Consider the following 12,708-nt stretch of genomic DNA (forward strand, 5'->3'; position numbering starts at 1 on the left):
ACCGTATTTCTTTAAAAAAAAAACAAATAGCTGGTTATAAACAAATCATTCACTTTATTTTCTGCAGTTTGAAACAAGCAGACAAAACATCTAAAAAAAATTAAAATAAAATAAGACAACAAAAAATTAAATGACTGCAGATTTGGCACTAAGCTAAACACAGTGGTTCTGAGAATGCGGTTCTGCACATTGACATATACACTTGTATACATCTATACAGGTCTACAGTTCTGCAGGGCAGAACCTCAAAGACTAAACCAGCAATTAAACTAATTTCCCTCCATTGAAGAGGAACAACAGATGCTAAATCCCCAAAGGACTGACTGTGGGAGAATGCCTATGGGGATCTTTGACGAAATACACATCTGTGTGTGTGTGTTCAATCATGAATTGTATACATTTCAAACATGGACACACATACACATACACACAACGACACACACGCACAATGCATCATGCACATGCCCATCATTCATAACGCACACACGCACGCACACACACACACACACAACACACAAACATGGCTGACAGCCCGGAACAGTGCCCATCTCTTTTGGAGGAAAAAAAAAATGAATGTGTGTAATATGATTATGCATAGTTAAATGCATGTACAGTCTATACTTCATACATACAAATACATACCCATAACACAAAACACGTCACTCAAACTCACACGCGTGAACCATAAGCGGTTCAACAGCTTTCATGAAACGCACAAACTGGTGACTGTATCATCTCCAACCAGTCACACTAGATAACACATATGCGACATACATACACTTATAAACAGACAGACAGACAAACATACACACACACACACAAACAGACACACACACATACAGCAGGCCCTGTGACTGTCCCTGTGTATATGATGTATCCTGAGCTCTGATTGTCACCCAGCTGACGGGGGTGAATCTGCAATCCACAGGCTGCCAGTCTCAGTACTCACGAGTGCATCCTTGGGGTAACACTATCATTTAAGCCTGTTTGCCACTAATACATGCCTAACCGTATAAGTGACTTGTAAGACAGATTTTCAAGCAAAATAATTCATTTGTCAAGCGTGCATTCACAAATTTCTTGTTCTTTGTCGAGAAGGACTTTATTATTGAAATTATCGAAATTAGGAGCTAGTAGACCCTAAACACCTCAGCAAATCACTTCCATAGGCAATAATTGGGCATGTGTTAGTGGCCAACATGCAGACTCTAAAATAAAGTGTTACCATCCTTCGCAACTGGGACTCGGACTGGGACCACTTATCTGCCTGTGACGGGTTGAGCGAAGGAGAAGAGAGGAAGAGACCATGACAGGGGGTGGTGGGGGGAGGAGGATTAGACCCACACTCTTTCGCTCTCTCTCTCTCGCTCGCTCTCTTACTTTCATTTCTCTCCTTCACTCACGCAGTCACTTCACTCTCTTGAAATCAAAAAAACCTAACTGTACAGTATTATTACAGACTGCAGGCTGGCCATCACCTGCGCTGGTCAACCTTAAATATTAAGTATAGTAAAAAGTGCCAAAAACAAAAAAAGCCTATATAAATATACATACATTACAGTACGTAGGTACAGGGTGTCGTTGACCCCCCCGGACCTCCCTGCCCCGTCTGTCAGTCGTCCTGTCCGTGATGGGGCACGGTTGGGTCCGTCTGGGTTCAGATGGTCTGACTGGTGTGTGTGTGTGTAGTGTGAGGTCAGGCCAGGCAGTTGGCCCCGTCTACCGTTAGCATCAACAACAGGAGAACAACCGTCGCCTCTCGACTACCCCCCCAGCCCCCCTCGCCTTCCTCTGCATAATAGAATTTAATTAACATTTTATAAAGAAAATAAAAACTTTGTATTAAATTAAAAAATAGAACACTACATCTTGCAGCATTGAGGAGAGCGTGGTGTTGTCCCCTGGTGGAGAATGGAGAGATAAGAAGAGAAAAAGAGAAGCAGAGTGAGCGACTAAAACGTATGTCTGGGAAAGGAGTGTTTGATGTGTGAGGACCCCAGAGTACCTCTACTGCCTACAGCAAGTGTCCCCCATTGTGAAATCTACAATCATGGCATGCAGAGACCTATCAGTGACTTGTCACATTTGATTTTGACATTAAAACTTCACCCACTGACCACAAGTGGGTAGCACATATTAAGAACTGAACTTGGTTAACTGAAATTCCACAGAAAACTTCAGCAATGCTTTTCAATTGTGTTTTTCTATTATTTCGGAATCAATAAAATAATAACTTTGTTTTATACATCTTTCTAAATACCCACGGTTACTTGAATTGATAAACTTATGCCGTTTTTTTACCCCAACATGGCCTAGTAGAGTAGAGTAGACCATCACAGGCCTGATGTAGTATAAATAACTGTGCACGTTTTAAAGTCAACAGAAAAAGCTTCACTGGGAACCTAAGCTAAGAACAGCAGGTTTCTAAAAAAATAAATCCTTATGTGTTTGAGACACTGACTGCATATGTATACAAGAGCCTTGGGAGTGTTGGAGATCTTTCCATTATCCTAACTCTCGTCCCACAGGGTTCTTGCAGCCTTGTGATGATGTCACAAGGGGTCATTGATGACAGAAGTGTAATTCCGTATCTCACAAAAGTGCATTGGTTGAATGGGGAAAAGACCCCCTAAACGTTTTTGTGGCTTGGCTGACAGCAGGGAAACGTTACGGTTTTCTCCGTCAGCTAGCTTAGCATCAGCTAAGCGCTAAGCCACAAGCACAGGTTGAGGACGGGAGTTAGGATAATGGAATGTGTGTGGTGAGGGTGAGGGGGGGGGGCGTACCTGTTCAGGCGTAATAACAGGGGGACACCAGCAGGTCTGTGAGCACCACTAGCTGGTCGTCAGTGAACTGTTGCTTATGCTCCAGCCAGTTGTCATGGTGAGTGCGGCGAAAGTTGGAGAGCGTCTTCTTCACGGTCATCTAAGCAGGGAGGTGAGACGGAAACAGAGTCATCATTAAGTCACACATTCACAAGCAATGACACACACACAAAGACTTTGTTTCTCTGTCCCTTTCAAACGTACTACAAACTGCTCATCCAATCAGGGACAGAGCTATCTACCAACTGTGTGTTAAGGTTGACATGCGATTATGACGCAAGGCAGTGTTAACAGTTGTAAGCTGGAGGTGAATACATTCACACATGACATGACATCTTTTTAGAGCAATCAGTTGTCATGTGGCAGATTAGAAGAACATAGCCAGAGCTGACACGCCATACTCAAGAAGGCTCATTCACACAAGCATATCGCTCCATTTGCTTGTACACACATACAGTATGAGTTAAATATATTGATTTTAGGACCAGTCACCAGCATGGAACATACGGTAGGCTCTGTTTGGAAAGTGTGTGAGGACAAATCCTAAGAAAAAGTAGGTGGAAGTCCTATTGCCAGTGAGGTTTCACCTTCTAGAACATCCATTAAACACACAAATAACTGGGGGTGCCATGGCACTCAACCACAGATAGGCTAGGACGCCCATGGGGTCTATGGTTCAGGTTTTCCAAGGCTTTTTTCCTGTCATAATCTCTACTACTCTGTCCTTCATAGAGGCAGAAGCACTAGTATGAGTGGATTCAATTTGCAGTTTGTGCTCAGTTTTTTTTTTTTTGAGTATTGAATCAAACAGGGTGCACTTTATGACTTCATGCTGCGTTACCTCAATGGGCTGTGTGTCGTTGAGATGGGCACTCAGGTCCATGAGGAGCTGGGGCATCCAGGTGGGCACGTCATACGGGCTGGACAGGATGCAGGCACTGAGCCCCAGCACTCCAGCATGACGCCGCACCAGATCTGTGCGCGCACACACACACGCAGACACACACACACACACACGCAGACACACACGCAGACACACACGCAGACACACACACACACACGAGAGAGAGAGAAAGAGAAAGGGCAAGCCGAGTGGGTATCAAAGAAGTGAAACTGCCTGCACAGCAGGTTGGAGTGTATGGCAAGTTTCCCCACTAATGGCCCGTGTCCATAAAGCGCTGTGACCCCATTCTTTCCCCCACAATTGTTCCCTATGAGGATTGAGAGTCTGACTGCAGTCGACTAAAGGAAAACGCTGCACCCAGCGCCTTTTTTGTGCTGGCGGCTGCTCCAAGTTCATCTGAACTTTCCATGAAAGGTGCAGCAATGTCACAAATGACTGGTTGTTAATTCATCATAGTGAACAAAGTATATAAAAGATTAACATCCATAGTACACAGAGCTTCATGAAGAGTGAAAAATATCATTCAGCCTTTCCCACCAAATGATCTGAATAAATGAAATGAAATGTGGAATGTAAATTTTATTTTTTAACTTTAAAGTTAAAGCAAAATACCAAGTACCAACCATGATGAGATGGGCAAGCCAACAAGTCCGAGGAAGTTGTCATAGAGAAACAGAACATGTGTTTGAGATTATGGATTGATTGTCTTTGTGAAGCTATTCTGTCAGAAAACGCAATACAATTAGTCTGGTAGCCAAAAATAAAAAGATACCCCGTCATATACATCTATAAATGAGCAGACACTAAAATGTAATAGCACACACAAAATACACCGGAACCAACTTCTCTACCTGGCTGACAAGTTAATGACAATTAGGTTTTTGTAAGAAGAGCCCAAAACCATTTCATTTCTACTGAACTGTCATAGAGTCCAGCTTACCAGTCCGTATCTACAACTGTACTTCTAAACCTAGCAATAGAAAAGAGTTTTGCCCTGGGTGACCAAGTCAGCTCCTGAAGCACACAGTGAATAGTATTTGTGCTGCTGATTTTTTATTTTGTTTAAATGATGCCCGAAACGATGAAAAGCTGCTGAGGTGAGGCTAGAGGCGTACCGACTGAGGGGATGGTGTCGACCACGGAGGTGAGCTCGCGCTTCCTCTTCTTGGGGAGGCGCGTCTTGCAGAGGGCCTCAAAGTGGCTCTGCATGCTGTCGTCCATACAGAGGAAGCCACACTGCAGGAAGCCACTCAGGGTGGTGGCCGCCATCTCACGAACCTGACACGTACAACAGGACGACAGGAGCAAGACAAGACATAATTATGAGCATAAGAAATACATTCGGGTAACAACAAGCTTCACAATAAAGGCTCTGCGTGAAAGGGTTAAAAAGGTAGAGTACGTAATTTTCCAGAATTTAGGCTGCTCATTCACAAGTGTTCTCTTTTTCAGGAATATTTACCACCAACAACAATTTCAAAGTATCGCTGTGACTTGAAAACGTAAACTTTAGGTGGACATTCTCCATGTCTGCCATTTTAGAACAGACATCTTTGCATAGACTTCGTGTAGAATATAGACATGTTAGGCTGCAAGCTTTACTACACTTTGGTCAGAGCAAATATTACTTTATTAGAAAATATTCATGAAGGATAAAAGATCAAATTAATGAATGGGCAGCATACATTTGGAAAATAAACGCCTACATACAGAACCTTTAGGGTTCGAAACCCACCCTTACCCTCTCCCTACACCTCCACCCATGGCCAAAGTGCCCAGGAGCAAGGCACCTAACCCCTGTAAATAACTTTCGCTTTGGATAAAAGCGTCAGCTAGGTGTAATATAATGTAAGAAGTGGAGATGTGCGCCTGCGTGCTTGTGTGTTTACCTCGAGCTGTTCGTCCTCCAGCAGCATGACGACGAGGCCCCTGACGTCCCTGACGGCCTCCGGATTGTCCAGCAGGCTGAAGAGGTTGTAGAACACCATGATCTGCAGGTAGGTCAGCACCGAGAAGCGCGCGTGCCACGAGCTGCTCTTAGCAATCTACACACACGCAGACAGACAGACAGACAGACAGACAGACAGACACACACACACACATACTCGTCAAACACAGTTATGACGGTTCGCTAAAGATTCAACAGTTCGATGGTTCTGAACTGTTGAGTTGCTCTACTATGTTTGATTCGAGTTCCTCTTGGATAATCAAAGATACAACATGTTCAGGCCCTAAGCATGCTCAAGATGCCTGAAGAAGATCTATAATCGAAACGTTGCTCCAAATAAATTAAGTCTTTTGCAAGCAGTGTGCCAATTCTTTCCCGCTCCTACATGTCCCAGTTTTTTTATTTGGCACCTGCTGATGCTTTTCTGCTGGATGTGCACGCTTTCCACTACACTCTGTCACTCAGAATGGTCACTTAAATGTCAAGGACTTACCAGTGGGTGGCGACACTGTAACACACGCACGCACAGTGTTTGCCAGGGACTTATACAAGATGCACTCATGCTACAATGCGTAGCAGATGTATATTGAAGTGCACCTAACCAAAGACCTAACACTGTCATGTTATCCTCAAATAAGGTCACTCAAGTGTCCAGCAGTAGCCAGTAGGTGGAGGCACTGCACTGCCCCACTCATCCAGGATCCCTTATGCAACACACTTACAGGCTTATCGTCATTAGACGTGTCAGCAGAACTGTCATGGTTCGCACTTCCGATACTGATCCAACTTGCACTTACCGGGACAAAGTAGAGACATGGCTTAAAATGTCTGCACTCTCCCTCTGCGCATAGGCCGCCACGCTCTTCTTTCAGACAGATTCATTCATTTGCTCATTAGCTAGCTCATCCTGATAACCAGACTCTAGCAGTAGCAGTTGAGGCACTGAAGCATCATACATACAATACAATACAATATGTATTAATATCAAAATACACACACATTCACACACCAGGTCTGGAGACTGCCATACAGCGCCAATTGTACGGGGCTCATGTGAGAAAGTGCACACACATGCACACACGCACACACAGAAAGACAGTAATAATATTACTAAAAAATATATATTATGCGGCCTGGAAGCGATCATAACATAGCCTTATTCCATAACATCAAGACCTAGCCCACTAGCGCAGGAAGACATCAAGGATGCATTTCAAAGTTTCTTCCTCAATAAAAACTCTCTAGGGAGAACTTTGCATGCCGCAGTGCTCAAAGCCCATAGCTTAATTGTTAAAGCCACATAATTAAAACTCTGATCTATGAGCTTTGCATGACTGAAAAACAACCCCTCTTTTGTTCCATGTCGTTGGTTCTTATGAATCTTTTCAAGCTGCGTCATCGTCTGTATGAGAAGCACCTTTTCAATAAAGACATTTGCATCACATTTTCCTAAAGCATTAATCATTTCCTCCTGTGTGTAACGTAAATCCCTGCTGTATGTGTGTGTCTCACCTCTTTGAGTGCGGCGAGCACCAGAGGGATCTGCTCGGGGTAGAGGAGGCCCTGGGACATCAGGGACAGGCAGGTCTTAGCATCTCTCTTCAGCTCATCATAACTGTCATCGTTCTCCACAGGAGCGATCTGGCCACAGAAAAGAAGAACATTAAAACAGATAGGACTCCAACCATATAGATATATTAGATAGTATATTAGTATATTATGCTTTGTTAATGAAAGCTTCAATGAAGTCTATTAAACTTAAATTAAAATTAAAGTTTACTCCATTTTTAATTACGAATTACTTTATTCCTGCAGCACATAATAGCTTTATTCCACTTAGAAAATATAATGGAGCACAATGAAAACTCTGTAAATCCTATTATTATTAATAAAAGTTTAATAAAGTTTATTAAAGACTCAAAGCATGAATTGCCATGCTTCCAATATGCTCCATTACGTTTTTTTAAGTGGAATAAAGCGATTGCATGATACAGGAATAAAGTCGTTTGGACTTAAAAAGGGAATAAGCCAACCACTTTGTATTCAGAATTGAGGTTAATTTTGAATAGTGTTTGCAGTGTTTACATCGGTTCACAGTGGAATTAATTTTTATTCTGAATTAAATGCTGAGTTAATTCAGAGTTGAAAGTCTCATGTAAACACTACAATTGAAGATCAATTTAATGTACTATTAACTCGAGTTTGGCATTAGCTCATTAATGTTACATAATGAGGTTTAGAAAGCTTTTCGAATCAGAGGGATACATACCTTGAAGAGCAGAGGTAGGAGCTGCAGCTGCTGAGGCACTGGTGTGGTGAATGTCCGTCCAGCGCTGGCCATCTGCCACTTTAACACTGCAGCACACAACCACGACCGCCATCAGCACTTTACACTTACACTCTCAACAACTACAAACTCTCAACAGCCATTACTAACTTCACAAGGCTTTGCTGGCATTTTGGAGGACAGGACGGGAAGTTGAATACTTGTTTTAAACTTTTCGGCTAAAATTTGGAATTGCGTGCACTTGGCGACTGCAGATTTAACGTACAACTTCCAAAATCCCAGAAGCAAGGCTTTACGTATGTCAACAGGAAAACTTAGAGATGGCAGCTTTAACAGCCATCACTACATTACATAAAATTCAGCACAGCAGGTATCAGAATTTTACAGTTACACTTTCAAAAGCCATTACTAACCAGCACCTTCAGACAACAGGTATCAGGATTCACAACCAGTTATCCATGACTATCAATGACAAAAGGGCTTTGCTGAAAGGAAACACGTTTTAAGATTTCCCCAGGTAATTCTAAACAAAACATGTGTGTGTGTGTGTGTGTGTGTGTGTGTGTGTGTGTGTGTGTGTGTGTGTGTGTTCAGAACTGTTTAGAACCAACGTTAACTCAGGCCATTTGTGAAGTCTTTACGAGAAAAACAGAAAAAAATCAACTTCAAGCCTCGTGGTGCCATTACCAATAGCCTCGTTTCTTGTGGTTACTGGTTAGGTGACGAAAGGGGGAACTGACAATTGGGGTAGTTCGGTTCTGGGGGGAAGAATAATGCGGACGGATGTCAACAATCGAGTGTGAGTGAAGGCTAACTGGAAACGACGGTAATCAAACATTTCAAACAAGTGATTTACGGTTAAGTTTAGGGTTAAGGTTAGGGTTAGGGTTAAGGTTAGGGACAATGTTGGAGGAAGGGAGACATGGCATGAAGCTGACACAACGACAGCGCTCCCCTCCCGGAATGCTCTCTCTCTCACTCACTCGCTCTCTCTCACCCACTCTCGACGACAGCGTGCTTTGCCAACTACTAAAAATTCGTAGCGGCACCACGAAGCATACAGTTGATTTTCCCCAAGACTGGGCTCTTAGAACAGTCACACAGAAGTTACATCATATACACAATGTATTTCTGAGAAAAATCGTTATTTCCCCCATGTGACACATTAATGTTGAAATGGCATCCTTTCATGCAAGTGCAAACAACAAAATATCCTTTCTGTGGGTCACCAAATGGCCGAACTAATCTCCAATGTGTGGTGTTGTGTGTGATGTTAGTTCCAATTTTTCAGATTAAAGCTTTCCCACGCACATCAGGGGAGTTATGTCTTAAATATAGCCTAGCCTCTAGCCAAAATAAAACATGGAGCCTGCAGATTAGGAATGAAATAAAACGTTAGAGATAGATTTTCAGTGGACGCTTTGTTGCAACAACCAGTCAGTCACTAGAGCACTTTTTGCCACATGAGACCCTCATCTAAAAATACTTCTCTGCTTTACTTCCCCAGCCCACCAGAACCTTTACTATCTCTACTGCAAATACAGCTATGGCAGGCTTAACTTTTTCAGACAACTTCTACAGGTTGGCAAAATCTGTTAAACAATCTCAAACCACTGAAAAGCACCCAAAAACTGACAGTGTGCGTGTGTGTGCGCATGTGTGTGTATTAATATGTCTAAGTGCCCTGATGCCCTTGAGCAGCACCCTCTTGTGTGTTTGTGTGTGTTAGTGTGGGGTTAGGGTTAGTTATGTGCCATCTTTCAACCTTAGTCTATTTATTTGTATTGTAGGCCCCCACCCCACCCACCCTGTTTAAATGCTTTATGGATGTGCGTGTGTGTGCATGCGTGTGTGATAGAGAGAGAGAATGGTGTACTACTACTGCAAAACAATTCCCCATAGTGGGATGAAATAAAGCTACTACTACTAGGTGATGGTTAGTAACCTGTTTTGAGCAGCTTGATGGCCTGCGTCCTCTCGTCCTGCTCCCCGACGCCGTTCTCCTCAATCACGTGGTTCTGGATCTCCTCGTCGCCCTCCAGCAGCGGCTTCAGCTGCAGCAGCACGCGCTCCGTGAAGGCCCGGATGCTGGGAGACGTGGTGGTCTGTGTCTGGGGCAGCGCCACGTCGATCATGAAGATGTACGTCAGCACGCTGCCACATCACACACACGCAAACACACACACGCAAACACACACACACACAAGAAACTTTAGAGAAACAGAAAACATTCTCTTCCTCCTCATCATATTCTTTCATTTAATTTCTACTTCATGCCTTCAACTTGGCCATCCATGCTTGTTTTTCAAGAGAGATGTAACATTGTTTTCAGTGGTTCATCAAGTCCCTTCTGAATTTTCCATGCTGCCCTATATGGGCTACGAGCAAGGTAAGAAAGATTGGAATAACTTCCTGTCTGAAATTGGAAAGACATACTCAGCATACAACCTAAAGGGCAATCTAATAGACATTTTATTTTAATTGGATAAGAGGGTAATTGAGTGGTGGAAAGAAGGGTACAATGCAAAATGTTTGAGTCAAACCCCATTACAGTCCTCATCAGAGCATTTCACCATGGCTGGAAAGTTAAAGGAAGAGTCCACCCTTTTTTGATTTTCACATATTTGCAGTATTTCCCAGCATTATTCATGAATGTCTATGTGTTTCCATTGCCTAGTTTAACAATATAGCCAAATTAAGCGTAGCAATGCAAGTCTATGGGGCAAAAAAAACATCATCAAATGCACTTATGAAGTACTTTAAAATGAATGTAGAATTCACCAGAGTGCAAAACAACTATTTACGGTAATCCTGTCCTGTGATAATTTGTGGCTTGAGGCTAATGCCTCCATTCACTTCCAGTGATTATGCTAAGCTATGCTAATTATTCTGATCCAATACATCTAAGTACTGAAAAAACTGAGAAGAAAATGATATGCACATTCATGAATAATGCTTGGAAATACTGCAAATATGTGAAAATCAATAAAGGGTGGACTGTTCCTTTAATACCACTACCCAACAGCACATTCCCACGATTCGGAAAGTGTGGGGCTTACCTCCCAATGCGCTCTCGTACATTCTTGTAGACGGCCGTGAGTTTGGGCTCCAGGTACTCAAGCAGTCGGTGTAGCAGCTCCGGGACCCTCCACTCCTGCTGAGCCAGGCCGCCCTGCAGCACGTACAGGTGGCTGGAGGACAGCACACACAAGCAAGTCAGATTATGATGATGTGCATTTCACACAGTCAGTCTCAAAATGTGTCAAAGTGGCATGATGACGTGGTAAAATATATGAACAGGAGAAACAAGGAAAGAAGAGAAACAAACACATATAGTAACGCCCAGACCAATCAGATAGTGGTGTTTTAGGACAGATCCAATTGAGTTATTTTCCAAAACACAATTTAAGTCATTTTTAAAAAAAAATCATAAGCTTAAAATTTGATATTTAGCATCACCTGGAACTGGGTTAATGATAGGTAATTTTGCTGAATCAAATACAAACAGTACATTTACTGATTTTAACAGAGAACACACAATCATTTGTGACTTTTTTTTGTCAACATGGATGTACAGCGTTTTGTAAGAGAGATCTATTCAATTACAGTTGGCGAGCGCTGACAACGACACTCACCAGGCATCTACGAAGGAGCCTCCCTCTCCACTCAGAGGGGACTCCATCAGCATCTCCAGGAGCCAGTGGAGCTTACGCGGGTCTCTGCTCTCCTGCAGGGCAGAAACACAACAAAACAGGCCGATGCATACACATGCACACCAATCAGTAATCACATTATTCACGTCATCACCCTGCCCACAGACGCGCAGACAGGTCAACATTCATCTTGATATGCGCTCCAAAATGTATCGATCCATTCCGACACAGAATTATAATTCGCAAGTAGTCAGTATCAAATTAAATTCACATTCATCAAGACATACCAACAATGAAAAACAGGTAGACGCCCATATATGCAGTTGTACAAGATACTTACACAGGCAGTGGCCACACAGGTGCCCCAGTCAGTGTAGGTTTCTACTGTGATGCGGGACAGAGCAGTGCGCATGAGGGGGATCAGGAACTCCCAAAGGGCCTGCAACTGTGACATCAGAACAAGACATAGGGAGTTGAAGGTACTTTACAACAGATGTGTGTATGTGAGTATATGCACTGTATGTGTGTTTATGAGCATGTCTGTGCTGGTATGTGAGAGAGCAGAACAGTGAAAATGTACATGACTGGTTTCTGTGGCTGTGGGTATGTACAGTATGTGGCGCTAAGATAAGAGCTACATGAGAGGGTCATGTATGCATATACAAGATAAACCTATGTATTCAGTAATTCAATGCAAATCATCTTCTGTTCATGTGCATTTTCGTGTGTGTTAATGTGTAAGTGTGTGCATGCATGTGTGTGTGTGTGTGTGTGTGTGTGCGCACACAAGCATATGCAGACAAAATGGTCCATGTTGTTACCTTCTTATAGTTCCAGTGCTTGCTGCCCCTGACCAGGCCTGCAATGATCTCCGCTACGCAGCGCTGCGTGCTCTCGTGGGAATCGTTCGCAAGGCGCTCCATGTGTGGCTTCAGCAGCGGCAGAAACATGTCGCCGTAGTTACGGAACAGACCCTGCGGAACAGAAGAGGAGTGGAGATGGAGAGACAAAAGAAAGGGAGGAGGGTTGGTGGAAAGAAAGGAGATGGTGAAGGTGATATGGAGGAGCAATAGTACGACATGTATAATGAA

General features: G+C 43.2%; 1 protein-coding gene across 1 annotated transcript; it reads right to left on the minus strand.

Annotated features, from left to right (window-relative positions):
- Positions 1–31: 31 nt before the first annotated feature.
- On the minus strand, positions 32–12,629 carry psme4b (proteasome activator subunit 4b). Its single transcript, XM_063216940.1, has 12 exons — positions 12,439–12,629; positions 11,958–12,062; positions 11,600–11,691; positions 11,024–11,155; positions 9,910–10,118; positions 7,947–8,032; positions 7,190–7,318; positions 5,619–5,774; positions 4,845–5,007; positions 3,667–3,800; positions 2,787–2,925; positions 32–1,901 (listed from the first exon to the last, which is right to left on the minus strand). Exons 1-11 carry the CDS (start codon positions 12,565–12,567, stop codon positions 2,791–2,793), a joined length of 1,470 nt encoding a protein of 489 aa, XP_063073010.1. The 5' UTR covers positions 12,568–12,629; the 3' UTR covers positions 32–1,901; positions 2,787–2,790.
- Between the last annotated feature and the right edge of the window lie 79 nt (positions 12,630–12,708).

The sequence above is a fragment of the Engraulis encrasicolus genome, chromosome 15 (genome assembly GCF_034702125.1).
Source record: "Engraulis encrasicolus isolate BLACKSEA-1 chromosome 15, IST_EnEncr_1.0, whole genome shotgun sequence".
In the NCBI taxonomy this organism is placed as follows: domain Eukaryota; kingdom Metazoa; phylum Chordata; class Actinopteri; order Clupeiformes; family Engraulidae; genus Engraulis; species Engraulis encrasicolus.